This window comes from Chelmon rostratus, chromosome 7, assembly GCF_017976325.1.
Source record: "Chelmon rostratus isolate fCheRos1 chromosome 7, fCheRos1.pri, whole genome shotgun sequence".
Taxonomy (NCBI): domain Eukaryota; kingdom Metazoa; phylum Chordata; class Actinopteri; order Chaetodontiformes; family Chaetodontidae; genus Chelmon; species Chelmon rostratus.
The window spans coordinates 5,266,039-5,293,235 of NC_055664.1; the positions used below are offsets into that span (position 1 = coordinate 5,266,039).

Consider the following 27,197-nt stretch of genomic DNA (forward strand, 5'->3'; position numbering starts at 1 on the left):
AGGTGGAACATATCTTCTCATCAAAGTCTCAACAAGAAAACTAATTAGTGCTGTTGAAAAATGTCAAACTTGTCAATACCTGATATGTACATGGTCAGTATGCATAGATGAGTTCATGCTGATAAAGTGATTCACAAGCTCTCTGTTCAAGGGCTTTATTGGTATGACACATTTCCATCAACACATTTTATGGCCAAGTTTAAACAATTACTCTTCTCTGACTTCATAAAACCAGGAAATCTCCATATCTTAGTTTGGGGCTTCTAATGGTTTAATTCTCTCCATCTTCACAAGAGGCAGCGTTTGGCAGTGGCTCACATCCGCCCTGCTGAAGTATCCCCGAGCGAGTCACTGAATCCCTGTCCACTCCTCTATGACCCTGACCTCTGACCTCCCTGATGTTGCAAGTGGATTGAGGTCAGAAGGGCCCAGTGAGGAAAAGGGATCTCACATCAGCACCAGCACGCTGAGGAGGCTGCTGAGCAGAGCCGCCGAGCCGAAGGCTGCCCCGGCTCCGCTCCTGTCGTTGGCGAAGGTGGTGTGAACTGTATGTGCCTCGGTTTGCCCCTGGCAGTGCCTGAGGTCGGCGCCCACGCACGCGGCGTAGGCCATGGCGTGGGCGATGTAGTTCTGCTCGTGGACGCCCTGGAAGAGGTGGGCCATGGGTCCGCGGGCGAGCACCGCCACATCCTCGCCGCTGTGAGTGGTTGAGTCTACGGGGACGGCAGACAGTTGGATGTAGTCTTTAGTTTCTGGAAAAGAGACGACAACATTAAATTGCATTCATTTGGAAGACAGCTGCAAGCAAAGAAAAGTGTGTCACTGACATTAAAGCCAAACGTGTGTGTGAAATCAGTCAGTCACAGTGATGAACCCACATCATCATTACTTTTAGCTTCATTGCTATTATTTTTCAGCTCCGTTGTTCCCTTCAGTTCTACAGAGCCCAGTTTCAAACAGCAAAGTTAGTCAGCAGTCAGCTGGTGAACACAGTGGTATTTTCCTCAGGAGTTGGTGGAGAACAAAACAGAGCTAAAAGGAGAGCGAATGTCGGATTTCGATTCATCAGGTGAACAGAAACACAACTCCAAATGAACACTGCTGTTGCTCCGTGTCTGCTGGATGTGAGAAGAGGGAACACATTCTACATGCTAACATATTCACAGAACTACTACTCAGGTTGCATTACGTTGCATTTACAACTTGACCGACTGCCAAAGTGTTCCTGAGTGTTTCTTCCTAATGCTGAAAAGATGAGTAGAAACTTTAATCATCCATGTGGGGAAAAAAGATTTCTTTTAAATACATAATGTTTAGATTTATGATTTTAACAGTAATGCATTGATTTTTCTTTTGTCATAATACCTTAACTGAACTGTATAAAACAGATCATGCAAATTAAATCAGAAAAAATGTCAGACAGAGAGAAAGTACTGATTGTATTATAGGGAAAGGTTAGACTGTGTTATACGCTGGACATTGATCTAAACACAGTAGGATACAATTTAAAGGTCATGCCAGTGGTTCTGAAACAGTTTTCTCATTTCCACTGTTTGTCTCCAGCATTTTTGTCCTTGGACGTGTGCAAGATAAAGAAAAGTAACTAAGTAAGTAACTATGTATTACTGACTGTTTAAGAAGTGCTGCTGGTCAGGGCCTTTGATAAACTGAGGTCTGTGGTAATGAGTGGAGTGTCTTACTAGTGTCGACATCGCGGATGTCTGGCCGCCTGCCGTTGGCGGTTTTGTGTCCTGGTCCGTTGCCGTACATCAGTGTGGTGTAAGGCAGCATGTCTTTAGCCCACAGGGGAGATTTACCTGGAAAATACAGAAAGGCCAGGAATTTGATTTATCCCTTTTGTTTTTTCTGCCTCTTCTCTCTGCCTCCAGGTGCTTAACATGCACACACACACGCACACACACACACACAAGAAGGGGTCTCTGGATCCCCAGGGTGCTGCGGGAGGTCTACAGCTTGTTGAGTATCTCAGTGTTTCTCTCCAGATGAGCCATTAGCCTGGCGAGTCTCCCCGCTGATGAAGAGCTCAGAGTCTCACAAGCACATTAATCACTGCTGCACCGCTGGGAGGAGGAGGAGGAGGAGGAGGAGGAGGGTAAAATAAGGATATAACAGGAAAAAGCAAGTAGAAAGGTGGGAACAGCAGAACGTAACACAAGTGCTCAATCAATGCAGACTTTGAGGGCTGATACAGATATGTTTGTGGGCAGAATCTTTAAAAGTTAACGCTTTGACGCCAAAAGCATCATTGCTTTCTGCAGGATTTTATTCTGGGCAGGGTGGAAACACCTCTGAAACAGCATTTACACTTTCACGAGACAATTGAATTCTTTATTGAAAACCAAACAAGAAAAAAATCCTGGTAATTTAGCTAAAGTTAATATATTACAGTCTAACTGTCTTGTACATACCTACGCAAATTAAATTTCCAACTTGTACCAACTGGTAATACAGTTGGTGCTTAGGAGAGAAATAAGAACACTACACTGCAAGTACTTTTTTAATTGTCCAGTTAACACTAATTTTTTCAGGGTACAGACAGGAAACGAAAAGTTTTCTTTAATATCACTTCTGATTGTCAAACGGAACCACTTGACTGTTCCCCGCTAAATTTACATCATTTAAAAACACACATCTGATTATTTCCATGGATACAGCCTCATGGTCTGACAGTGTTAAATGTTAAATGTTTCCTGATGTGACATGTCAAAACGTCCTGTTGCATGCATACAGAAAACGCGCAGCAAATCAGTTTAATCCTGCACAACGTCCTCTGTCCTTGTGGCAGGTTTTCAGCCTCCAGGTAAAGGAGAGGGACCAGTGATGGAGAGGAGGCAGAGAGCCGAAGGAATAGAGGTAAGGAGCGAGTAAGGCTGATAAAGAGATGATCCAAAGGGAGCTTAAAAGGTGGGAAAGACTGACAGGGCGAGGACAACTTAACAGAGAATAATGTAAGAGGGAGCGAGGCGTCGGTGTCGATGGTCAGAGAGAGGCAGAGGGAAGAGAGAGCAGAAGGAAGCATGGGACTGAAATAGAAAGGCGAGGGAGAGAAAGGCTGCCAGCTATATGTGTTTACCAGGGCTGTAATTGCAGGGGAGAGAAAGCAGAGGAAATGTCAGGCTGCTGGTGGCAGAGGCACGCCGAAGCTGAGAGGAAGCAGGCAGTGCACTGAGAGGCATCACGCACACACACACACACACGCACATACACACACACACACAAAATGCTGTGCCTATTGTTATGGGATATAAACACACCTCGAGGGAGGAATGGATGAATGGAGCACAGGATGGAGGTGTGTGATACGGCAACAACTTTTAGAGCAAATAATTGCAAACAAGAAGTGAGCTCATAATTACCCAGAATGCTCTGCCCTCGAAACGGGTATCCATTGAAGGTAACGGGGTGGGAGTGGTCGGCCATCACTATCGTGAGAGTTTCTTGCTCGTTGGTGAGTTCCAGGCCCTTGGCGACGGCGTAGTCCAGAGCAACCGCCTCGTGGAGTGCCATGGACGCCCGGCCAGCATGGTGAGCCTGGTCGATACGCCCACCTAGCCACGCCGAGAGGGAGGGGTTCATGAGGATGCTTGTTAAGTGACAGAGAGGACAACTGATTCTTTCCATCAAGAGTAAGAAAAGATGCTCGGATTTGGAAAATATCACAGTTTAATTAAACCTGATACCACTGATTAGTTTTCTCTGTTCTCTCTGTTTAATTAGGTCGGCTCAGGGAGACGAAGATTTCTCTGACTCTGAAGTAAAACATCCATCCATTTCATCCAGGAAATAGTAAACACAACACAGCTGCAGCCCTGAGACCTGAGACCTGAACTTGACTGCTATGAAAGACTGGACTTGAGATTTGAAAGACCATTCAAGGCTAAAATTTTGACATTGTTAAAAATGAAGAAGCAATAAATAAGAAAACGACCCACAGGCCTTTCATATATATTGAATTGTTAGTCCTGTTAATCCTCTATTAAAAGAACAAGAAGAATCTTATGTAAAAAAACATTCAGCATTCAGAGCTTGTTAAGGACTTCTGACCTGACATTGACTTGTCCTTGTAGACTTGGGACTTGACTTGAGACTTTAGACTTTACATTAGCCTTGCTTGGACTCGAGTCAAATAAATTGACTTGGAATTGCACTTAAGACTTGATTCAGACTTGCAAAAAGAAAAACTTGAGACTTTGTTTGATTTGTATCCATTTGATTTGTATCTTGTCTCAAATTATTTGTAACGGGACTTTGACTCATTTCCAATATTTTCGGACTTTATTGTGACTGGAAAGCTGACTTGACTTAACTTGAGACCCAAACACACCTTGAATTACTTGACACCTAACTGACACTTGTCTCAGATGACTTTGCTAGAGACTTGCTAGTACAGGACTTACTTGGACTTCAAATGAATCAACAGCTGACCTGGACTTGGACTTTAGACTGGATTCATACTGGGCTCAAATTACCTGAGACTTGTGACTGGGCTAAAAAGTTTGATAAATCACGAGGAGGATAGAGAATTGTAATTTTGATGAGTTATGAAGACTTTGTACACCCTTGCCAAGTTGAAAACTGACAGTGGATGTGAGGTGGAGGTAGATTTCAAAATTGAGTTTAGGGATGAATTAAAAATGCAGTGCAATCCTTTTTCATTGTTAGAGCTGAGCAGACAACGTAGCTCATATCAGTGAGTCTGAAAAACAGAAATGAGAGAAGGGGACCCTTGTCCTCCAGCAGAGAATTTAAGATTCACCCTCTATAAAGCTCATGTTTTTTTGTTTGCTTTAGCATAGCCCTCCCTCTGTCCCCTCCACCAGCCGTACCAAAGTGAAGCAGACTCCACTTAATAAGTTGTGGTCTCGGCGAGCTGTCAGTGATCGGGTGCACCATATGCCTGCTTCTATTTATACATTTGCCTGTTATTTTAAAGTCATTGTGAAGACACTCAGTAGCACCACGGAGTCCCCAGGCGGCCGCCTCAGATTAAAGGAGAGATGGATGACGAGGCCGGTGAGGCAGCGGTGTGGAGCAGCAACACGCCAGCCAGCCACACTTAGCTAGCACACATTGAGCTGTATGCAAACTCAGTGTCAAATCACTGGATCCTCTGCTCTCAGCTCAGTGTCAGTGCGGGAGTCGCTGTAATAGAAATGTAAACACGCACCGATGTTCTCGAAAACCACAACAATTACCAGTGTGGTCATTTGCCGCTTGGCCCCCTTTGTGATTATAACAGGATCAATGATTCAGTCGATCCACCGGCACCAGCCATGTCTTTTCCCCCATATTTTAAGCACAACCATCACCTCTTTGGGGATTTCATTACCCAACCTTTGACAGATTGATCGGGAGTGTGTGGAAAGTGGGCGAAGCTGCTGTCCTCACCCTCCACTAGCAGGAAGAAGCCTTTAGGGTTTTTCTGGAGGATGCGGATGGCCTTTTCTGTAGTTTCGGCGATAGACGGGTCCATACTCGGGTCCCTCTCCACATCAAAGCGCAGATCACCGGGTTCAAACAGAGCTGGGGTTGAGAGAAGGACGATCAAATAAAAAAATTCAATAAAAGTGTTTTTTTCATGTACAAATACAGTATGTTTGTATCATCAGCCCACAGTGGAGGTGCAGCAGAAAGGAACTATTTTCAGCACACAGGAAGTGATGAACCACAGCGTTAAGACTCTACAGCAGCAAGTGAGCACTCAGTCCAGAAAAAGCAAGATGACTGAATGTACCACTGACATCATGTTACTGACATCATGACACTGACATCATGATGCTGTACATGAGCCCGACTGCCAAGCACCAAACGGTAGTCTGGGGAAAAAGCAATACCTCACCAGGTCCCTGGTTCCTCACTGAAATGAGGAACCAGGGACCTGGTAAGGGGAGGACCCTACAGGCCTGTTGATGGAGTGTTCTTCAAGTGCTTTGCCTCATGTACAACTCAGCTCTGCTGGAAAGCCAAGCATTAGTGGGCAACAGAGATAAAACCGAAAAAAAAAAAAAAAAAAACTCACCCATGAGGTAGTCTGTGGTTTCAGGGTCAACAGCAGTGAAATCTGTTTTGTTCCACACATAGTGGGCTACCTGTGTGACACACAGGACACACACATTCACACACTGAGTGGGAGGAAGATAGTAAAAGGCTTTGTGCTTGTTGTGAGTCACTGGGTGAACTTTCCTTTGCTGTATGAGTCACGTTCTGTTGTGTACTGTCTGAAAATACTCACCTGACAGTGTTATCATCAAATAATCTGCAATACACTGATGTAAATACTGCATGAAAGGACAAGCTGAGAATTTCACATTCTACTGTGACTTCTGGGTGATGATATCCATTACAGATGTTATTCTTTTACCAAAAGGTCTTTAAAATGTGGCAACTATTTACATATAAGAACGTAAAAGTTCATTCTGAAGATGTCCAACTGCTCCTTTCATTAAGTGTTTTGCATGTGAACAAGTGTGGTGGTCAGGCTTCATGCCACACTTCAACAATTGATCCACATCTAAAAGTGGAATATAGATTTTTTTTTTCTTAAAAAGGGGGAAAAGGAATCATTGTTGCAAGTGCAATTAAAAATAAATGGTAATAAATGCTCTGCTTCTGGAGGCTTGACATCTTCCAGCAGCATTACGTGCAGACGTTTTGGGATAGCCACCTCCAAAGCTTCCTCTTCAACACTAACACAACTGAGCTAAGCAGAATTTCCTGTGTGGCACCCAATGCATTGAAACACTAATTTGAAAAACTCAAGACTCAATTTTTAAACCCAATTTCCAGAAAACTGGCAAAAGAAAATGTGAATTAATGCATGTTTCCATTCACTACTGCTATCTCAATGTTAGGAGTTGGGCACATTGAGATGAACAGTTGGAAGTAATTCTCAATCCAGGTACCATTACGCCTGGCAGAGGACGAGGAAGCAACAAGATGATGTATTTAAAGAACGCCGGTCAGAAATGTGGCATTTCTCTTCGTTTCGTGTTTTAACATGAGGAAAGTTACAGCCTCCTTATCTAATGTTTCCATCTCCTCAGTGGACAATTAAGTCACATGCTTCTCATCATTCATTCACATCCACCATCTGCCTGTGCATTGACAGACACCACATGTAACGCAGCTGCAAAGCTTCGTTGGCTGTAATGTTTTTGTCGTGCCAAACTAGTGGCGTCGTCAGTGCTCTTGGTTCCTCACTGTATTCTTACAGAGGTGTCACAGGCCGATTCCTCAAAACCTCAGCAAATACAGCTGAAACCATCCGCTACTTTTCATATTACTGACATTATTCACATTAAATGCAGCTCCACTGAGAAGATCAACCACATGACAACCAACCAGCACCATTAAAACCATAACACGCTGCTACATCACCGCTGGGGTGGGGCCAGACTGAGCAGCAAGGTGAAAAGTTCACACACTAGATGGCAGCAGAAGGGGAGCTTTTACTGCGGGTGTAGTTACTCTTTGAGGGAGAGGTCCTCGGGCCTGTAAGAATGAAAATGTACTTGCTCTTAAGTGTTGTGATTTCACACCTTGCTGCCTTCCAATTCCCATTATTTTGTTCTTCTGCAGCCTCCCGTCTGTACGGGGCTCCTCCCTGCAGCAGCTGCGACGGCTCAGTCTGTTTTCTTAGTTAAACACAAGCGTTACCTTCCCAGCTTTCATGCTCTGCCACTCATCGATGAGGTTGCGTCCGTCTTTTCTCTTGCCCCTGGAGGAGAAGTCGAGGGGGTATTCTGGATCCTTGGTGCCCTTAGGGGTCATGTACTTTCTACCTCCACCGATGATCACCTGGAAACACACACACACACACAGAGGCACACATTCAAATGTGATTTTACCATTCTGAAAAAGACCACACTGAGAAAGTTATGGAGAACCTCACATCTATGTCTGTGTTTTGGAGGAGCTGGGCGGCGATGTCGGTGCAGCCGTCCCTGCGGGCACCATCAGGCATGTCAGCGTCACTGTACCACTTCCTGCTGGCGGTGTGGGCGTAGGTGGCCGCTGGGGTGGCATGCTGCACTCGCGTGGTTGTTACAATGCCGACAGACTTGCCTGGAAGATCAGTTTGTTTCATGCTTAATGTGAAGTAGCTGTAGGCGGGTTCGTGTAATATATGAGCAGCTTTCAGGGTGATGCTTGAGCCATTAGTCGACAACATTCTCAACCACCTGCAGATGCTGTAAATTGTGATTATGTTGAGGTATGGGGTAGTAAATATACTTGTCCTTTTACAACCTTGATGCCCACCATTGCTCTTGAAATCCCCCTTAAAGCCCCCCAGTGGCAATGCAGAAAAGACACTGAGGCAGACAGCAATGTAGTCCAGGACAGAGATGAATGAAACAAACAGGCTGCACCAATTTTCACTGGAATTGTATCACTTACCTACAAACACCTATAAAATGTATAATTTGAAAGAACTGCTGGAATTCAAATAAAAATCCAAAGCAGCAGCTTTAAACGAAGTTAGATTTTTTTTTCTTTTTTTATGATTTATTCTTTATACTTTCCTTGCACAATTTTCCAATTCAAGCTATGAATATATAATCCTGCTCAGTAAATATTCAGACTCATCTGCATTTTTTAGGGCTTTTTTTTTGGCATTTATGGAATGATTTGTGGTGATGAGTGATGCTTCGCCATGCAACACAATGAACACTGTTTCATTTTAATAGTTTAACAAACTTTATTTCAGAAAGGTCTGAAAATAATAGAAACACTTCCTCTCTCCTGTCTTGAAATCATCTTGTGACACCTCAGACTTTTCTTGCAGCCCTCAGTGCTGCAGGCCTCCAGTTTGGGAATAACTGGTTTAAATGGTCCATTCTTCAAAAGTCTGCAGTCTGTTAGTGGAACCACTTGAGGACTTTGCTGTAAGGAGCATTTCTGAAATGTGTTTTAATGACATAAAAAAACTCAGAATAATTTCCTTGTACTGTGTAACAGACACATTTACACACCTGGGTGTCGGTCTCCAGTGCTGTGCTGGGGTCAGGGCCGTGGCTCGCAGTGTGTGTGTGTGTGTGTTGCAATATTTATGGCCGCTGATAACACGGGAACATGATAAGAGTAAAGGTGGTTCCCTGTGCAGCACATTACCCAGCAGTGCAACCTGTGGCCGCAGGCTGCTGATGCCTCCGGCTCCCTGGTGGCCCCCGTAATACCGCTCCAACGCACCACTGCGGCTCACAGCAGAGCGCTCAGCTGTAAAATCAGGTTTTGCTGAGGCTGTATAAGACCTGAGGGATTTTCTTTTGTCAGGAGCCAGAACTAAAGTGTGACATGGCAGGGCTGTGCCAGTTATCTGCCTGCTCCCCTACAGAGAGTCATAAGATCCCATTTGTTGCTTCAATCACAGCAACATTTGAAGACATCCCACGTTATTATCCCCTCAGTATCGTCTGTGCAGCAGTGAGCTGTATTTGTTCATTTTAGTCTATTTACATTCGGAGAAAATTGCCGCTATCATTAGTACCAGCTGTTGTATTATGTGTGTGCACACTGTGGAAACAAATTTCCTCTAATTCAGAACAATAATCTATTTATCTATCTATAGATAGCACCGAGATGCATCCTTAAAACATTCTTTACAGTCTCTTTTACACACATGTTTTTAAGTGTTATCTTGTATCATGTACATGGTGCTGTGGTGGGCTTACCAGCATCTTTGGCCCACTTCAGGATGGACGTGACCTCGCGGCCTTTCTGAGACTTGCAGACTCCGTTGCGAGCTGCTGCACTGACACCGATGGTGTTCAGGTTGGTTTTCACTCCGCACAGATACGCTGTGGCTGTGGCTGCACTGTCTGCAATCTGGAAGTCCACACTGTAGGTCTGCATGACACACACACACACACACACACACACACACACACACACACACACACACACGCAAGCGCACACACACCACATACACAGATATGAGCTTGGATAAAATACATTGTTGGATAGCATGAGCTTAAAGTCTAATGTTCCCTGTGAGGAAAAAGTGCTCTTGCAGCAGAAAATAATAGTAGCAGAAAAGAAAAATAGAATATGATAAGAAATGAGCATATGGGGCAACATAATAAGGAGCAATTACAGAACCACAACCTGCAACCCAGATTCCAAAAAAAGGTTGGGAATAAAAACAGGATGCAGTCATTTGCAAACAAACTGTGTTTCCCAACATCACTTTTATGAACTATTCCTCGCTCTATCCCTGCTTGTGAACAACTGAGGCTTTCATGATACTATCACCTGTTACCAATCAACCTGTTTACCTGTGGAATGATCCAAACAGGTGTTTTTGGATCATTCCACAACTTTCCCAGTCTTTTGTGGCTCCTGTCCCAACATGTTTGAAACATGTTGTTGCATCAAATTCAGACTAAGCAGATATTTACAAAATTCAATGAAGCTGATGAGGTCAAACGTTAAATATATTGCCTTTGTACTGTTGAGTTTATGTCAGAAAAGATCAGCAGGTTATCACATTCTGTTTTGTTTCACACAGTGTCCCAAGTTTTTTAGAATCAGGATTATGTAACATGATGGAGCGATTTTGAATTATTGTCTGACGTATGATTGAATCTTATCACAAGTATCTGTTTTTACAGTGTGTCTTATCTTTGTGAAAGACTTGGCAAAACTCTTACTGAACAGCAATAAATGTATTAATACATCTGATCATTTAATGAACAGCTTTTATGAGACACAAATAAAGAGTTGTGTAATAATGAATTATACATATATACTTGTAGTGTAGGCTATAAAAACTTCACTTTGATTATCTACAGTTTATAGTTCATAGAGATTAATTTATCTTTTGCCAGGTGTCTGTCCTCTTAGGTAATATATCAATACAACAAATGCACTTAGAGTGAAAATATGTTCATAAAAGATAGCTAGCCACACCACATCATGTGAATTTCACTAAAGTCAAAGACTTAGAGGGCTGTTGACTGTTATTGCTACTCTGCTAAGACAGCTACCTTTAACAGGTTGGGTTTTTATTCTTTGTTTTGATTAATTCAGTCTCATTCAGTTAGGTGGAGTAATAAACTGAATGATCTGTTGGTTCATCAGAATGCATCCTTCATATTTTTCCCAGCTGTTTTATGTATATTCAACAGCAGGGAATAATCAGTAAGTAGGTTTTTGTTCTAGCTCCAGCTGAGGCTGGCCGTGGCCATCGTGCAGCAAGCTTTCATTTGCTCTCCCTGTGTAGCTGCCTGTCTTTGTGTGGCAGGCTGCAGTCCAGTGATGACAGGGCCAAAGCACAGGAGCGTCAACAGGCTGCAAAGACAGAATACAGGAGCTACACAGCCGGAGTGCAGCCTCTGCAGTTTAGCTGGCTTTTTACCTCTGTTTTGTGTTAACGGCAAAGTCCACATGCTGTTTTCACAAAAATGATCCATTTCTGTGGCACATTAACTTTTTGTTGTCAGAAAGTCACATTCAGATCTTAACTCAATGTAATTTGTCTTGTAGGCCTATCTATGTACAGGTTGAGGAACAAAATGAAACTCCATCTACATACTCTATCAGAAAGCTACACCTCTCTCACTGGCCACAGGGCTGATCACATTTATCTACATTCAATTGAGGGTCTAAGGATAGCGGGTGGTGTTATGTTTTCACAGATTGTAAAGCCCCCCCTGAGACAAATGTGTGTTTTTTGGCTATGTGACTAAAATTGACTTGACAATTTGACAAATCTGTGAGAGCAGCCATGGGTGATGTCTTACAGCGAAATTGCAGTCGGTTACCCTCCTGGATTATGAATGCACTAGGCATTTACATATTTTTATGCAGGTATCTGTGTGTGTGTGTGTGTGTGTGTGTGTGTGTGTGTGTGCGTGTGTGTGTGTGTGTGTGTGTACCTTGGCTAGTCCCACATTAGGGAAGGTGTCCATGGTCATCACTGTCTCCTCTCCATTCTGGTTCTGCAGCTGTCCCTTGAGGATACGAGCCGCCGTGTAGGTTGTGATTCCCATACCTGATGCACGCACACACACACACACACACACACACGTCTTCTATTCATCCCAGCCTCAATAAACTCATAACCTCCTCTACTATGATTGTGTGATGTAGAAACCACAGTCTGTCTGGGCTGAGCCACGTCTTCTTGTTTTCTTTGAAATATTTGTTTTTTTGTGCTGCACATTGGTGAAACAGACAGCAAACTTGGGGGACAAGGCCAACAATTATAAAAAAGTAGGTCAGACACTAATTTCCGATTGTGCTCGTCTTACGTTTTCAGTCAGCCAAGACTATCAAATGTTATTCGTGTGAGAAAATGACATGTGTGACCTACCATCTCCAAGGAAAAACAGGATGTTCTTGGCCACATTGGTGTTGAGCTTCCTGTCCAGCACTGACTGCAAAGTCTTCTGGGCCTGCGACCTCCAGAACTCTGGGTTCTCCTCCTCAACTATAGGCGAACACACACATCAGACCGGTAGTGGTGCAAAAATAATGGTATATTGGTGTAAACTGTGAGACTGATCTCCTGTTTTTTTAGATCAGTCAAACAGTCTAATAACTGAAAGATAAGCAACTACAGTACAAAGATGCAGATTAATACACTTAACAAACATCAACCTTAAATGTCACTTATGGTCAAAGAGCCATTCTGTGTATACTGCAGAGATCAGAAGCGAAACTGGAAATAACGACCCAGTAATAGGTAGTTTGATATAGTAGTCCACTAACAAGCAGTAAATGCTGATAGCAGCCATTAGTTGCACAGCTCCACAAGTACTGAGTGTGCTGATGCGAAAAGTTTGGAGGCCTCTTCCAAAAAAGACTGGGTAGGGAAGTGAGCAAAGGCGTAAATGCTGGTAAAGGATGAAAGAAACGGTGGAAGCTGAGGAACCATTAAGGAGGAAAAGAGAGACTGGAACGAGGGTGAAAACATGGCACAAAGTGAGAGGATGGAGTAAGCCCTGAATGGTTGGTGATTACTGTAAGTTTTAAAACAGCACACAGAAAAATAGAGCAGAAGTCTAACTCCAGCGGAAAAAAAGTGAGGATCATACATCAAGATCAACATTTTCAGGCCTCTGTGATCTTCAGCAAGAGAAGCAGGGAAGACGAGAAAAGCTTGAATTTCTGGAGAAAATTTAGATGTGATTTATATGAAATTTAATCACTTGAAGTAGCTACAAAACTGAAACAGTTGAAGTTTTCGAAGTGCTGAAAGTGTTGGCTGAAGTGTACTGTATGCACTGGAAGCATTTGGTCGTGTGCATAAACAGCGAAAGTTGTGGGACAGAAGAGAGTTTTTTAGTGTTGATCCAAGACCTGAAAGGATATGAAGTGTCCACTGACGTGTGGACATCAAAGCATGGAAGCAGTTGAACTGTCATTAGAAAAAGATGACATGATGATGAGTTTGAGCTTCAAAGGTGGATGAAATTTTCTGAGTTTGAGCACAGTATAGAAGCGCAGATCCTAAATGAACTGTGCATTTTTAAGCTCAAGTTCCCAGAAGAAAGCGCCAGGATGTTGGCGCCTCCCAAAATAAGTGTCCAGTAGAAGAAGCTGGACAACAATAACACTCTTTGGCAATAGACGTCAAAGAGTGTGCACTGCCGAAGTGATAATAATATCACTGATATCCTGTTTTTGCCTTACCTTTGGCATTAGATGATCCAAATGCAAGCAGCAGGAAGACAGCGGAGACGGTCGCTCTTGTCAGCTCCATGGCCACGTCCAGGCTGGAGAAGTGCTCCTCTAACCTTCCCAGAGATCAGCTCCTCCACTGAAATAATGCTTATGTCCCATCCCACCAGCTGCCAGTCATCGTTATCAGCATGCCATAAATACATAACGACCCACAGGCCTTCAGCAAATTTACGACCTCTCGTCTCTAATTGAAACGATTGCGTCACAGTTTGGTTGGCAAAAATAAGCAGAGGAAATGTTTAAAAATCCACATAGAGCTAAATGACTAATATATTAAATAAAGGAGAGTTGGTATTCTGTAGGCGTAAATGTGTCAGTTTGATCCGATAAACAAACAGTTTAAATGTAAGGATTAATTATTGACAGTTGTTAAAGCTTTAATGATAGTGTTTAATGATAGAGTTTATTTAGGGCATTATTTATGATGCTGGGCTTAAGATCAAGGGAATGATAGTGAATGTGCCAAACAGCTATGGAAAAAGTCTGTGTGTGTGTGTGTGTGATTTTTAATCAGAAATGCACTGTATCTGACAGATAATGCAGCAGGGGACACAGTTATGTAAGTGAGAGGGACAGAGTCCACTGGGACTGAGCTGAATGGCTCAAACACTCGGCCGTCTATTTTCCAATGAATACATTAGCCAGAGAGGAATATTTGCATCAGCAGTCGTGTTCTGTTCGACTGCCTGTCCAGAAGTTCTCCATCGCAGACGGTGGTAAGATGACACGTAACACGGCAACTGATGCAAGAGCCGTGTCTTACTTCTTAGTCAACAGGTACCATGTGTCACACTGATAATGGGACATTCATCACAGCTAATTTCAGCACCTAATGTTCCCAATGAGCTCGCTGATTAGCCTTGCAAATGTGGAATCTGCCGTTGCAGGCGAGGATTGTGGTCATTTGTTAATATGTAAGATCTCTTTTTTTCCCTACTGCTGTCAATGGAAGCAGGTAGAGCTGCTGAAATAGAGGGGTTGAATATACTGTGTGTGGGTGTCTCTCAGGTGTGACCCTCATCCATAATGAGGAGAAGATTGTAGAAGACATTAAAAAACAACAAGCCCGAGTTCCAGAGAGAGAGAGACTGGGGGCTCGGCCTTAAAAAAACAAGAATCCATTATCGAAGCAGAAAAAGGTGGTACATCATCAAAGCAGCCAATGTCTCGACAGCTTCATGTTTTATTAAAACATCATCGGTGATGCATATTGGCCAGAGGCAGTTCCTCAAAGAAAGAGTAATGTTAATGTAGAAGACATGAAATACGCAGGACCACACGCCCCATAATCCACTCATTTCATTCGATGAAACCCTCAGATGACTGCTCCGTCGCCCATGTGTAACAGTGCAATATGCATGTTAGCATTAAATATAACCGGTTTTACTGGGAGAAAATAATTTTTAACATCTATTAGTTCGGCGAGCTTCATTCACATTCTGGAGTAATAAACATAACGCATCAGTCAGTGTGATTGATAATGGGTGTGGGGGCTTCAGGTGCGATGCAGTGGCACCACAGCGGGAACAATCCAGGATATCTGCACATTTCACAAAGCCATATCACAGCTCGTCATTCATCTTTAACGCCTGACACGCACACAAAAAGCTTTTCCTTTCTGAACACAGCTAACAGGAGCACTGACAACATGAATGGGCGCTGTGAGAAAAGGTAAACAGCAGATTAGTGATGATGGAATAGAGGCTTTATTGGATTTAGTGAGCAACATGAATGTTTTAGTCTGTATTTGCTTTTTACTCAGCAGGGCCATTTAGTGACTGTTAGTGTGCCTGTTTCTTGACTCTGACCTTCGTTTTTATGCATTTTTATTCATAAAAGTACATCTTCAGTAGTAAAATATGGGCTTTATGAACCTGAACAACCTGACTGCAGCGGAGCAGGCCGCTGCAGAGCTGGCTGACATGTCGCTGATGGTGGCGTAGAGACACGACCACACTGCGTCCTCTCTGGTGTGGGGCTCAGCAGCCAGCGGGACAGCAGACTGTGGCACACACCGGCTGCCATCTGCTGCACAGTCATGATTCATGATGGTGTGATGGAAGCTCGGTACCTTGGTACTGTACACGTGGTGGTGTGTTTGTGCACAACTGCAATGATATCGGGCTATACTAAATAACAAATATACATAAAAATCACCAAAAATGAATCTATTTCTGAATTAAGCCTCAGAAACAAACACACTTATGTGCTGAGATGCTGAATTTAAAGAAAGCAAACATGTGCAATATAAATTGTGTGTTGCCAGATTTGTAAATGTGAGCATGCGTCTGAGCCTCCCACATCGAGCCTCCCACAGGACACAAAGCCAGCAGTTTTGTGTGTGTGCACTCAGTAGTGTCTTGGGGTTCAGCTGTGCTGCTGCTGTGGATGCTGAGGTCAGGGCAGAGAGGTGTCGCCGACCTCTGGGGCAAATCCTGGGAGAGGAAGACGGAGAGGGGCTGATCTTCATCCCGCCAGCGAGAGAATGGCTCTCAGTCTAAATGCCATGACATATGTTTGGCCCACACCCACAACAGTCCATTTAAAGCTCTGCAGCGGAATATTTTCCAGATTCTTGTAATAGCAAATAAGATTCTTCTGTATGTCTGAAAATACCGCAGCTGTTTGTGATCAAGGCCGTGTCACATGGCATGGAAAGGTCAAAGCAATCGAGTCACGCCCCCGCAGGTAGCTGATTGGTCTAGCATTCAGCTTCCTGTTCCTGAGCTTCATGTTCCAGGGATGATGCAGACTCTTCTTGGAGTAAAAAGTGATATTGTGAGATGTGTGGAAGCTCTGTGTCACTTTTTCTGCTATAATCTGTCTTTGTCCTCACTGAAGAGGGTAAATATTGTTTACCGCTGGACTCGTTACTCATTTCACCACCAGCAGCAACCTTTAGGCCACGCTCTCCTGTCTACACTGTCAGTTTCATCCTCCCTTGTCAGCTGAGATATTCCTGATAAAATGCTGATGGATGCACTTTTCACTTGAATCATGGGAAATAATCTGTCATGATGTGATGTTTAAATTGAAAATATTGCGTTTGTGAATGTGACACTTTCATTGTGTAGTCATTCATGCAGCTTATCTAGAAGTGCAAACTCAGTGCACTTGCTTAAGTTTGCCTGAGATATTCTCAAGTGATTAAAGCCAGTCTAGTTTCCAGTCTGACTGAGAATCAGTGGACGGGTGTGCAGAGCAGGAGAGCACACCGAGGACACCTAGTGGACAGGTGTGGAACGACTGGTGCAGAACACATACGTAACGCACGCCCACACTGCTGTTCACTGTCATGAAAAGCTGCTGCCATACTGAATGTGGGTAGAATATACAGTGCAATGGCCCCCTCTAGTGTATTTAGGGTGGTGAAGCTCAACTCAGTGTGAGGAAGAGGAGCCAGATGCTGCCTTCCTCCTCCATGCAACCACAAACAGGGCCGTAGCAGCATCGAGGATGTCAAAAATCAGTCTGCATTCTGATTTTTCCAATTCTGATCATTTAATTTTGTGCTGCAGTATTTCTAGACTCAGCATTATCTACATTTGACTACTTTAAGGTCAACAAAAATTTACACGTAACAGTTTTATGCACAAAAAAGGCATACATGGCCATTTTAGTCCATAAATGTGTAGAAGGCTTTGGGCACAATTCCACCCTTCATGTTGGAAAGTCAAACATATCTAGTGATATAAGTAATTTAATAATAAAATGCAACATGCAAAGCATAGATCTCACATTTGTGAGTGATCCTCCTGGTTCACCCACATTACAGAGATGAAATCCTGCGAACGCCTCCGCAACACTCACCAGATGTGCACAGAAGGGTGTCCTATAAACAATTAAAAGCTCATTAGCAGGCAGCAGATGCAGATAAGTGCTACTGAACAAATGTATTTAAAATCTTTTGCAGATGGCTTCAAACGACATTCCTGCAATATCCACAAACCATCAAGCAGATGTGCAATCTTAACTAAATGTCACAGCAGAAACTCTTCTCCATGCAAACCTCCCGTTTCTTCAGATGCTCAAACTGAATCATATCCAGCCAGTGTTGATGCAGGATCCAACGGGTCATAGCTTCTGCACACATACATGAAAAGCATTCACGTTTAGTTTAAATGTTCAGCCATACTGCGTGCACAAATCAAACGCATTAATATCTGTAGACATGAAATAGCAGCAGATTAATAAAAGAAGCCAACAGTTAGGAGCGAAGGAGGCGATGGGAATGTGGCAACTGGCAGGATGAGCAAAGTCCTTGGGGCTTATCCTCTGGGGACCATTTCATATCTGCAGCAAATTTCAAGACAATCCATCCAGCAGTTGTTGAGAAATTTTACTCAAAACCAAAACTTGATGGCGCTGGATGAAAACTCTGCAAACTCATACGGGAACTGCACTGTCTGCACAAAATTTGTGCTGATACCAAGCCTGCAGATTTTGACCTGCTGGTGGCACTAAACCAAATGTCAGTGGATCACCAAAGCTACTCGGGTTTGTGCTACAGGGGGCTAAAAAACTTGCAGCAAATGTCACAGCCATCCATTTAACAGCGGTTGAGATATTTCCCTCTGAATCACAAATGTCAGCCTCACAGAAAGCCGAAGAAAGTCAGGTGTTCACAAAAGTCAGCGGGCCGTGACTGGAAAACAAAACTCCACGGCCGTCCATCTTACAGTTAGGTAGTTCCTGCTGCTCCAAAACGGTGGCGTGACTGAGCGACACAGCCATCAACCCTGTCCCTGCCTCATCCTTTTGTTGCTTAACCATGTCTCATGTGCATCCTCCCAACCTTTACTCATCTTTTGGTGCAATGACTTTAGGAGGTGATGGATGTCATCAGTACATCACCATCACTTGGCCTCTGTAGTGATGAATTCAACCTGTGCATTCTTCAGCAGATTAAGAGTGTAACATTGCTCAAACCCCGCTGATCTAAATGGAGGCAAAGAATATCCGCTAGTGGGAACGCAACGTCAGGAAGCTGTGCGCCTCTGTCGAATAGGAAGCATAACAAACTGAACTCTTACCTACCTCTTACCTATTCACACCCTGTGTAAATATGCTTTGGAGGGATTCTGTGGAGAGGAATGACAGGCCTGCCGGTGATGCAACAGTGTGAAAATGTCATCTGAAAACTGGGTCCAGCTGACTGTGATACTGCAGGTGACAGCAGGTTAAAGATAAGGCGATTCTCCCGAGGCTCAGCATGTCAGCAGGGGGAGAGCAGGTCTCGGAACAAGTGTGATGAGCTGATAAGGGTGGTTGAAAGTGATGGCCTGACTCTGGGTTCGGTTACACAGAGGCTGGATTACAGCATACAACAGTTTTGGGTTTTTTTTAGCTGCAGAGCTACTGTGTGGAGCGCTGCTCAGCAGAGATCATCTGAGTTTGGGTAGAAGGGAAACAGTCAAGAGGCCGATGTGACTCTGTGGGCTGTGCAACAGAGAGCTACAGCCATCAAAAGTAATCGACTGCCTACAAATGTTGAAAGTAAGAATGTGGGAACACTGAGGGTGCTGGGTTATTTTTTTTATTATTATTTACCCGAGCAAAGTTTGCTGAGCATACAAGCTCTTTTGGAGCAGGATGCATTTAGGAGCTGTCCGGCACAACCACTCGTTCTATTTGTGGCCGGGGCTGAGTGTTCAGGCTGGGAGCCCGCTCCCCTCCCCAGCACCGATATTTATGTACAGTCTGGAGACTTGAACTGGCGACTGTACCTCTCTACCACAAGTAAAGTCTACAATGCAGGCTTATTCTCAGACGTGGGTTCACGCACAGAGCAGCTTTTTGAAAAACTCTGTGTTTCTGTGCTGCTTAAGAATGTAGTTTGACTTCCAGGAGAGTCTCCAGCTAATCTGAGCTGATGTCTTTGGAATGAGAGAGGAAACCAGAGCATCCGCAGGATATTCATTAGCCGGATATTACATATTTTGTATTTTTACATTGTTTTTACAAAGTAGATACTCAAGCTCTAAGACTCCTGCTTCTCTCCCCATTCATTCGACTTGAAAGAAATTATTTTTCGATGCCAGGAAGAGGTTGCATGCCTCTTCTCCAACAGCTACTGTCCTTGATGGATACAAGTGAACTTCCATCGGGCATGCCTGCGGTGTGCAGGACAGGGCCTGACCTCCATATCTCAGCTTACACCTGCCTTTGTTGGATGTGTTGAAGTTCATGGATGTCTGAAGAGTGCAACTGGCAGAAAATCCAAAGATACGCGTTTAATGGCTGTGAATGATATAATAATTATCACTGACTGACTGAATGAATTATTATTGATAAGAAAAGCCTTCAAAAAAGTCTTGAGAAAATACTGCAGTGCTCTAAACCTTTAGGGTCCAAATAAATCTGTTCAAAATGCAACACTACAACACGATTTTAACTGGCATCTATGGGGCTATATAAAAAATAAACCTCTATTTGGAGAACACAAAATAATAGAATCCCATTACAGTCAGAGTCAAATCCTGTGGATGGAAACCTTGAAAAGTGAACATGTAACTTTGCAGCTTTGCAGAATCATTGTGTTTCTTGGCTGTCTGACCGTCTCAAGCTCAGCCAGCTGCTTATGTAACCGAACAGTGAAGGTCCAGGCACGGCCAAGTCTTACCTTCTGGAGTTCCCCGAGAAGTCCAGCACTGCGGAGCCGTGTCTTTGGCCACCAGTCACTTCAGAAACAAGCTGATGACGTCACAGATGTGTCACCCGCGTCGACCTACAGTGTGCTGGGGTCTCAGCTACCACTTATATAATCTCTCCTGTTGAACAGTTGAGAGCTACTGCAAACATCAGATGTATTGTAATTCCCTCGACATGTGGCTCAGTCAAGCTGCCCTTAACTGTCTGCAGTTAGTTCAGAATACAGCTGCCAGACTAGAACTAGAACTAGCCGACGGTCTCACATTACCCCTGTTCTTGCTTCCCTCCACTGACTGCTTGTAAAATTCAGAATAAACTACAAGGCCCTGTTGATTACATATCAAGCTCTGCATGACCTTGCCCCCAGTTACATTTCTGACCTCCTCCTTCCATATTCCACCTCTCCACCTCTCTGATCCTCTAATCTCAGCCTTTAGCTGCAGCGGGGATGGATAAACAACAAAAGGTGATGGTGGCTTTGCAGTTTTCGCCTCAACCCTCTGGTTTCATCTTCTCCCATCTGTCAGATTTGCTGAATCTTTGGCTTTGTTCGTGTTTTGCTGTTCTGGTTGTCTCTCATTGTGCTGTTATAAATTGTATTGTTACCTTATTTGTTCAGTTGTATCTTGTGTGTGTAAAGCAAGGTGTTAGTTTTCCTTACCTTTTATACCCAATCGAGACACTATCACCTGTCACCAATGAACCCGTTTACCTGTGGAATGTTCCAAACAGGTGTTTGTTGTTGCTCCTGTCCCAACTTGTTTGAAACAAGTTGCTGTATCACATTCTGAATAAGTGTATATTACCACTGTGAGTTTGAGCCGTTCTTCACAAGTTGTAGTCTTCAGTATGTCATGCACGTAACCTCTATACTTGATTTTGTTTTGCATCTGTTTTGATGTTTATGTGTTCTTTTTTCTGCCTCTCATTTTCATTCTTGCTGTTGTAACAAGTACATTTCCCCAGCGTGGGATCAATGAAGTCTTATCTTATATTTACAAAAACTTTTTACTATTTACTGGAAAAGATCGTAAAATGACCTTGAAATGTTTTTCACTAATGAGTAAGTAAACCTTGAGCTAAGATTTATTTTTTTTGTCAAATCAAAAAGCCTTAAAAGTGTTTAATTAGTGTTGGTGATATTGCACTTGATGGCCCAGGAGGCAGCAAGAGGAAACTCCTGAGCGCCTTAAATTGACCCTCTGGAGTTTTGGCACATGAGCAGCAGTATGGTGCACTGTTCAGAAGTGGGTTTTGTTTTGTTTTGTTCTTGTGTATTTGTCACTACGGTGCACATGCATGCCCATGAGCTTGCAGACGATGCAATAAACATCGCAGCCAGTGATTTCACCATGTTAGCACTGTTGCGATGTGCCAAGAAACACCAGAATGTAAACAATGCTTCTGACACTTGGCCAACACAGACGGATAGCCACTATGAGTTTTGGGGAGATTGTAAACTGATCCTAACCTGACCTGCCAGATGGTTTGTTACACAGAGCCATCTAGGAAATCATCCATGGAAACTGTCTGCAAAAGGACAGGCACTTTCAAAAAATACTCTGCAGGCATTTGGATGAACCGCCTGTCAATCATCATCTATCACGGGCTAATTTCAACCAATCAGATCAATAAACCACATGAGATAGTAGGACTCTAGCTGAAGCCAGCAGGGAGAAGAGCAGAAACATCCTTCATTATTACCCCGTGAATTCTCGAGGTACGGACAAAAACCTGTTTTATGAGGCCACAGTGACCTTTGAGCGCCAAATTCTAATCAGTTCGTCCTTCAGTCCAAGTGAACATTTTGGGCCAAAATGTAACAAAATTCCCTCCAGGCATTCCTGAGATATCAACTTCAGGAGGATGCAAAGGATGGATGGACAACCCAAAAACATAATGTCTGCAGCCACGGCTGTCAAGCACATGGAGTCATTGAGGGAAAAAACAAAACAAAACATGCAGCACAATAAAAGCCACAGCTGTACTCTGCACAGCGGCAGGAACACGACCATTAACATACAGAACAACAGCTGCGATGTGCAGAGCAGAGGGAGAGTAGTATCTGGGATCAGAGAGGCCAGTCCCACATGAGCAGGAAGATCAGCCTCCGAACAGTCTTCACACGCGCACGCACACGTATGGGTGTTTTTCTTTTATTGGCAACAATCTTTATTATCTCTTCCAGTTTTGGATGTGAAAAGAGGCATTAATTTTCTTTAATTAAATATCTTCTTAATAAAGTAAAGCAAAAAAATATTTACAAATTTTCAATTAAATTGTAATCAATGACTTGGGTTGGATAATTACAAGCACCTTCTGCCAGCTGAGGAGAGAAAAATATAAATACAGGGAAAAGAGCATTTTTTATCTTTGAAAAACAAAACAAAACAAAACAAAAAAAATAAACAATCCGTCATATATTTACAGAACTCTCCTGAAATGCATTTCCACTCCTGGAAGCAGAAAAGGCCTTAGGATTCGTACTGTTAAACTATTTTTAAAGTCTTTTTTCATGAAAGTGGATTTTTTGACGGTATACCTTTTTCAAGTTTCAATAACAATATTTAATCTTTTTAAAATCCGACAACAGGCTTTGTAGGAAGGTGCAGCCGTGAGCCCTCGCTCTTGCTCTCCCTTGTCAGTCCACAGTTTCTTTGTTGAAGCGCAGGAAACAAGTGAGAGAGACACACTGGAGGGGTATACTGGGGTTCGGGGAGGGGTTGAGGGGTGTCAGGGAAGCGTCGTCACCCCCCAGCAGCAAAATGGTCAATGTTCGTCGCCCCTCGCCCATAGTGACACTGTCCTCTTAAAGTCTGTGTGAAATCCTCGGGTCCACAACCGTTACTTTAAGTCCTATCTAAAATGTCCGTTAGACAGCTCTCGCCACTTTTCTTTGTAGTTTTCTATTTTATTACAAAACACACACTCCAATCATCCAACACCAGAGAAAAAAAAAACAAAAAGCTAGTCGTCTACATAAGCGTGTCATGTAGATCAAACACCGTACATGTGACATGACAATGTTGCTGTGTCGTGTCCACATGACAAAAGATGAAGTCATCAAAAATATAGATGTGAACAGCCTTTTAAAGTTTTTTTTTATATATATCTGTCATTAAGCAAAGTGTCTTGAACAGTGTTGCCGTGGTGAGGAAAAGCCACTTGAAAACAGGAGATACACCTCAAAAAAACACTGAAGGAAACAGCATTACCTCCCACGGCTTGTAACGCTTCTCAGCATTCTCTCTCTCTCTCATATCTATTCTCTCTATTTAATCTTGTATTTTCACTTACTTCAAAAAAGACATTCGGTTGCGCAAGGAAAAACAAGAAACCCGAAAACAAAACACACAAAAAAAGAGAAAAGAAAACAAAGAAAAAAGAAAAAGATCGAAAGTTCGATCCGTAATACAATCTCTCCCAGTTGAAGAATTTTTTTCTCGCTTTTTTCTGTTTATGCAGAAGGATTTTGCTGATTCAGAGTCGTCTGAATCGCCCCCAGAACATTCGCTCTCCCCGAGGATCCTCTCTGAACTCCAACCAGTTCTCCCAGCGGTCCGCGGGGGGCCCTAGCTGTTGTCAGACTCGTCCTCGGCCTCGCGGAGCCAAGTGAAGAAGGCGGTGACGGACTTGAGGGCCACGCCCTTGCCCTGCTGCTCAGCTGGGTCTTTGCTAGACTCCCACTTGTAGAAGGCCTCCTCTTTGATGACATCCTCGTCGTAAAGAGTGTCGAAAAACATCCGCAGAAGATCTGATGGAGGGACAACAGATGGGATGTTCACGAGATGTTTCACGAAAATTTTAACAACAAGTAAAACCACTTTCAAATCAAAAAGCATCAACACAAACAATTTACCAGAATTTACATCTGAAAAGTAATTTTGCCTGCCTGGCCACAAACAAACATTTTGATTGTCTGAAAGTGGGAACAAATACTAAATATTGGCAGTAACTGAGGATAATGAGAGCGTGAAGACAGGCACTCACTGGCAGGTTGCTCCATCTGCACCATTAGGGCCTGCAGGGCATACAGAGCCTGCAGCTCCTTCTGTTCATCCGTCAGGTATTTCTGCAGCAGCTTGGCCCTCTGTTTGATCTGCTCACCATCCACCTTGTAGGGGTTCTCACCTGCAGGCGGGAAAACTTCATTTAGCAGGACTGCATTGAGCAGGATTTCGCTCTGGCTTGACATGCTGCAACAGTTTCAATGGATTACATCTATGAACTCACTGACCCATTTTCATTCATACGGTTCAACACCAGCTTTCTGATTAGTGACAGGCTTTAATGAGGGATGTAAAGGGTACATGCTGACTCACAGATGACTGCTGACTGGCAGATGCACGTCATCAGAGCTCTGACAAACATGTTGGAGGAGGTCTGCTGCTCATCGAGGTTGGCCTACGCACAGACAAATGTATTTACACACATGCAAGGAAACTGCAGTTTCAGAAAACACAAAGAAATATATAATAATAACTGAATGTTGGAATTTGGAGCCTGTAAACATCCAAACTTTGAGTTAATCACTTTAATTTATGTAGGCAAAGACTCGGTGCATTTTGGTCAGATTTGATCTTGTTAATGTCTACAGTTATGACTAGTCCTTACTTTAAAAGAAGACTAGAAATTACACACAAGCAGGAACACCAACCTCAACCCAGTCAAAGATCCTCTGGTTGTCGGCCTTGTCCTGGATCAGCCTGTCCAGCTGTTTGGTCAGCTCTGCAGAGCTCAGCTCCTTCTTTTTGCTCTTCTCTGACTCGTCACCCAGTGTGAACTCCACATCCTGTTTAGCACCATGGAGACAGAAACAGGCTTCATGTTCATCTTTTCAACATACTGCTCTCGTTACCTCTACCGCACTTCAGTTTGTACGCTGTCAGTTCTCTCCACAGTAATGTGGAAGGGACTGCAGGCCTGAACTTTATACGTATGAACTTTACTGAACTCAACTGAAATTTAATCCTGTAAGCATATCCTTCTACCAATTCAGTACCACAGTACAGTCTCATAACTACACCACAGGCCTCTAAATGCTGATCAATGATGTTTAATGTTTAATTATTATGAGAATATTGTCATGCATTTCCTCAGTTGATGATGATGAAACTAGACCTGTCACCTTTTCTGTCACAAACTTGTTGACGTCTTGGTCCTCAGGGAGGAAGTCTTTCCACCGGAGGCCGGCCTCCCTCCACATTGTACCCGCCTTTTTATGGCTCTGATGAGGGGAATACGGATTGGATTTAGACTGATGGATGCACAAACTCATTCATAGTAACATATTTGCTTAGTGTCCCATGTTGTTAAACGTTGTTCAAGAGGGTTTTTTTCCCCCATCAGATTAAGAACCCTCTATATAAGTTACATAATATCAGTTTATATAACTGAATTTTAAATGTAATGTATCAGTTTTCAAAATATTCAAAAAACCCAGTGGTCTATTAGATAAAATGTTGTAATTACAAAATTACAATTTCTTGGTTCTCACCATTCCTTTGCAGAGTAAAGTCAGGATGTCGACCAGCAGGACTCCAGCTTTACCCAGAGGGATCAAAGGCTTTGAAACCTCCCTGCACCCATAACAGTTCAACATATGTTAGACATCAAACTAACAAATTAAAAACAATCATCATGCTGAGGGCCTGGACTAACCTGAAGAGTTCTCCCATGGGAATGCCTCCCTCATGGAGCAGGGGAGTGATCAATTCTGCCAGGTACAGCCAGATGTGGGGGATGTCTATTGCCATGTCTTCAGCCACCTCCAGGATCTCCTGAAGCCTGAGGAAACACACACAGATGTAAGTTTATTCAAGGTTTAAAAGCATAAAGACCACATTTAAGATGACAGATGGGAAAACTAAGCAATATTGCACCACACTGACACAAACATATGGAAAATGACTTTTTTTTTTGTTGGCTAAGCACAGCGGTTTAAAGATTTTTCAATTTCAGCAACTGACTGAAAAATATTACTTTTCAGTGACTAATTCAGGAGTAAAGGCATCATTTCCCCTGCAGGCTCCTGTTCATTTTAGATCCTGCTGTTATTTGCTTTATTTCACTCAACTATAATACATCTCATGGAGCAGTTGGATTTATATACAATATTTACTTATTAGATGTACTCTTTCTACAGGTATTCATATGCTGAAACTCAAAGACAGACTTTACCCACATCATATGTACAACTACATTCCTTCTCCTACTGCACCACCTCTCTGGGACTTCATACTGACCCTTTATAGTACTGCTGTGTTGGGAGGATGCCGGTCTTAATGAGCTGGTGCAGCAGCAGGCCCATGTGCTCCCTGGCGATGGTGCTGCGCTCCAGCGTCGACTCCAACCCGTTTCGTACAAACACAAACAGCAGCTGAGTGTTGTTCATCTCCTGCACACACTGCAGAGCCTCCTGTTGGGACAGAGAAGGACAAACAGATTGTTGTAGATGTCCAGTCTGTAGGATTTAGTGGCATCTAGTGGTGAGGTTGCAGACCAAAACCAACTGAATACCCCTCGCATCAGTCTTCCCTCTTCAAGCACAAAGGAGAACCTACCGTGGCTGCGGCAAAAGGCACTATGGATAATACACTAATAAAAACATATGGAATTTTATATTCTACCAATGGATCCAACTAAATCAACACAATGGTCCTTAAGGCCGCTACATGGTTCTCAGCAGGTCCTGACACACTTCTGTAAGGATTCTACTGTGCCTGTAATGTACACACAGTATTCACAGTAAATAATGTATGCAGGTACATCAGAGTAAACGTTTGTTATTTTATCTTACTGATAGAAGCCTCTCTCTCTTCAGCAACAGGCCTCCTACA

The 27,197-nt window shown here is 43.3% G+C and overlaps 2 protein-coding genes across 6 annotated transcripts in view; both read right to left on the reverse strand.

Annotated features, from left to right (window-relative positions):
• Positions 1–447: 447 nt before the first annotated feature.
• Positions 448–13,726, reverse strand: alp3 (alkaline phosphatase 3). The gene is made up of 11 exons (XM_041940704.1): positions 13,657–13,726; positions 12,335–12,451; positions 11,898–12,013; positions 9,693–9,867; positions 7,913–8,085; positions 7,678–7,818; positions 6,041–6,110; positions 5,410–5,544; positions 3,378–3,569; positions 1,701–1,817; positions 448–752 (listed from the first exon to the last, which is right to left on the reverse strand). Exons 1-11 carry the CDS (start codon positions 13,724–13,726, stop codon positions 448–450), a joined length of 1,611 nt encoding a protein of 536 aa, XP_041796638.1.
• Positions 13,727–22,511: 8,785 nt separating this feature from the next.
• Positions 22,512–27,197, reverse strand: part of LOC121608875 (eukaryotic translation initiation factor 4 gamma 1-like) — a 40,043-nt gene continuing 35,357 nt past the window's right edge. For all 5 annotated transcript variants that reach the window (XM_041940289.1, XM_041940288.1, XM_041940286.1 and 2 more), the window contains 8 exons: positions 26,604–26,776; positions 26,020–26,145; positions 25,856–25,937; positions 25,487–25,585; positions 25,016–25,150; positions 24,681–24,762; positions 24,349–24,489; positions 22,512–24,112 (listed from right to left, as the gene is read on the reverse strand). In XM_041940289.1, the coding sequence (XP_041796223.1) occupies positions 23,931–24,112; positions 24,349–24,489; positions 24,681–24,762; positions 25,016–25,150; positions 25,487–25,585; positions 25,856–25,937; positions 26,020–26,145; positions 26,604–26,776 (1,020 nt within the window). In that variant the 3' untranslated portion in view covers positions 22,512–23,930. The remainder of the gene's footprint in view (positions 24,113–24,348; positions 24,490–24,680; positions 24,763–25,015; positions 25,151–25,486; positions 25,586–25,855; positions 25,938–26,019; positions 26,146–26,603; positions 26,777–27,197) is intronic.